Source organism: Merops nubicus, unplaced genomic scaffold (assembly GCF_000691845.1).
Source record: "Merops nubicus isolate BGI_N331 unplaced genomic scaffold, ASM69184v1 scaffold34954, whole genome shotgun sequence".
Lineage (NCBI taxonomy): Eukaryota > Metazoa > Chordata > Aves > Coraciiformes > Meropidae > Merops > Merops nubicus.
In genome coordinates this window covers 1,023-1,588 of record NW_008606863.1, presented here as the reverse complement: position 1 = coordinate 1,588, position 566 = coordinate 1,023, and the positions used below count along the sequence as shown (strand labels likewise).

Sequence of the window (566 nt, the reverse complement as noted above, 5' to 3'; positions counted from 1 at the left end):
CTGCTCTTTCTCCCCCTCCTTCCCCCCCCCCCTTCCCGCTGGTCCTTTCGCATCTTCCAGACCATGTCCACTGGGTCCCTCAGTGATGTGGAAGATCTGCAGGAGGTGGAGATGCTGGAGTGCGATGGCCTGAAAATGGATACTAACAAAGAGTTTGGGGCGTCCACCGAGAGCAACGAGGAGGGATCGAATGGCGAGAATGGTTCCCCTCAGAAGGGGAGAGGGGCCTCGGGCAAGAGGAAAAAAGCTCCCCCCAAGAAGAGCCCTTTAAATGGAGTGAGCCAGGAGGGAAAGCAGGTCCAGAGAAACGCTGCCAATGCCAGGGAGAGGGCAAGGATGAGGGTCCTTAGCAAAGCCTTCTCCAGGCTTAAGACCACCCTGCCCTGGGTGCCCCCAGACACCAAGCTTTCCAAACTGGACACCTTGAGGTTGGCCTCCAGCTACATCGCTCACCTGAGGCAGATCCTGGCCAATGACAAGTACGAAAACGGCTACATCCACCCAGTCAATCTGGTAAGTCGTGGCCCGCTGCGGCCAGGCACTCTGCGTGCGTGTGCATGGGGAGA

At 58.1% G+C, this 566-nt stretch overlaps 1 protein-coding gene across 1 annotated transcript; it reads left to right on the top strand.

Moving 5' to 3' along the window:
- Positions 1-16: 16 nt before the first annotated feature.
- On the top strand, positions 17-547 carry TCF21 (transcription factor 21; the record flags this gene model as incomplete). Its single annotated transcript, XM_008939781.1, has 1 exon — positions 17-547. A coding segment is annotated over exon 1 (484 nt), but the record flags the coding sequence as incomplete, so codon positions are not given.
- Between the last annotated feature and the right edge of the window lie 19 nt (positions 548-566).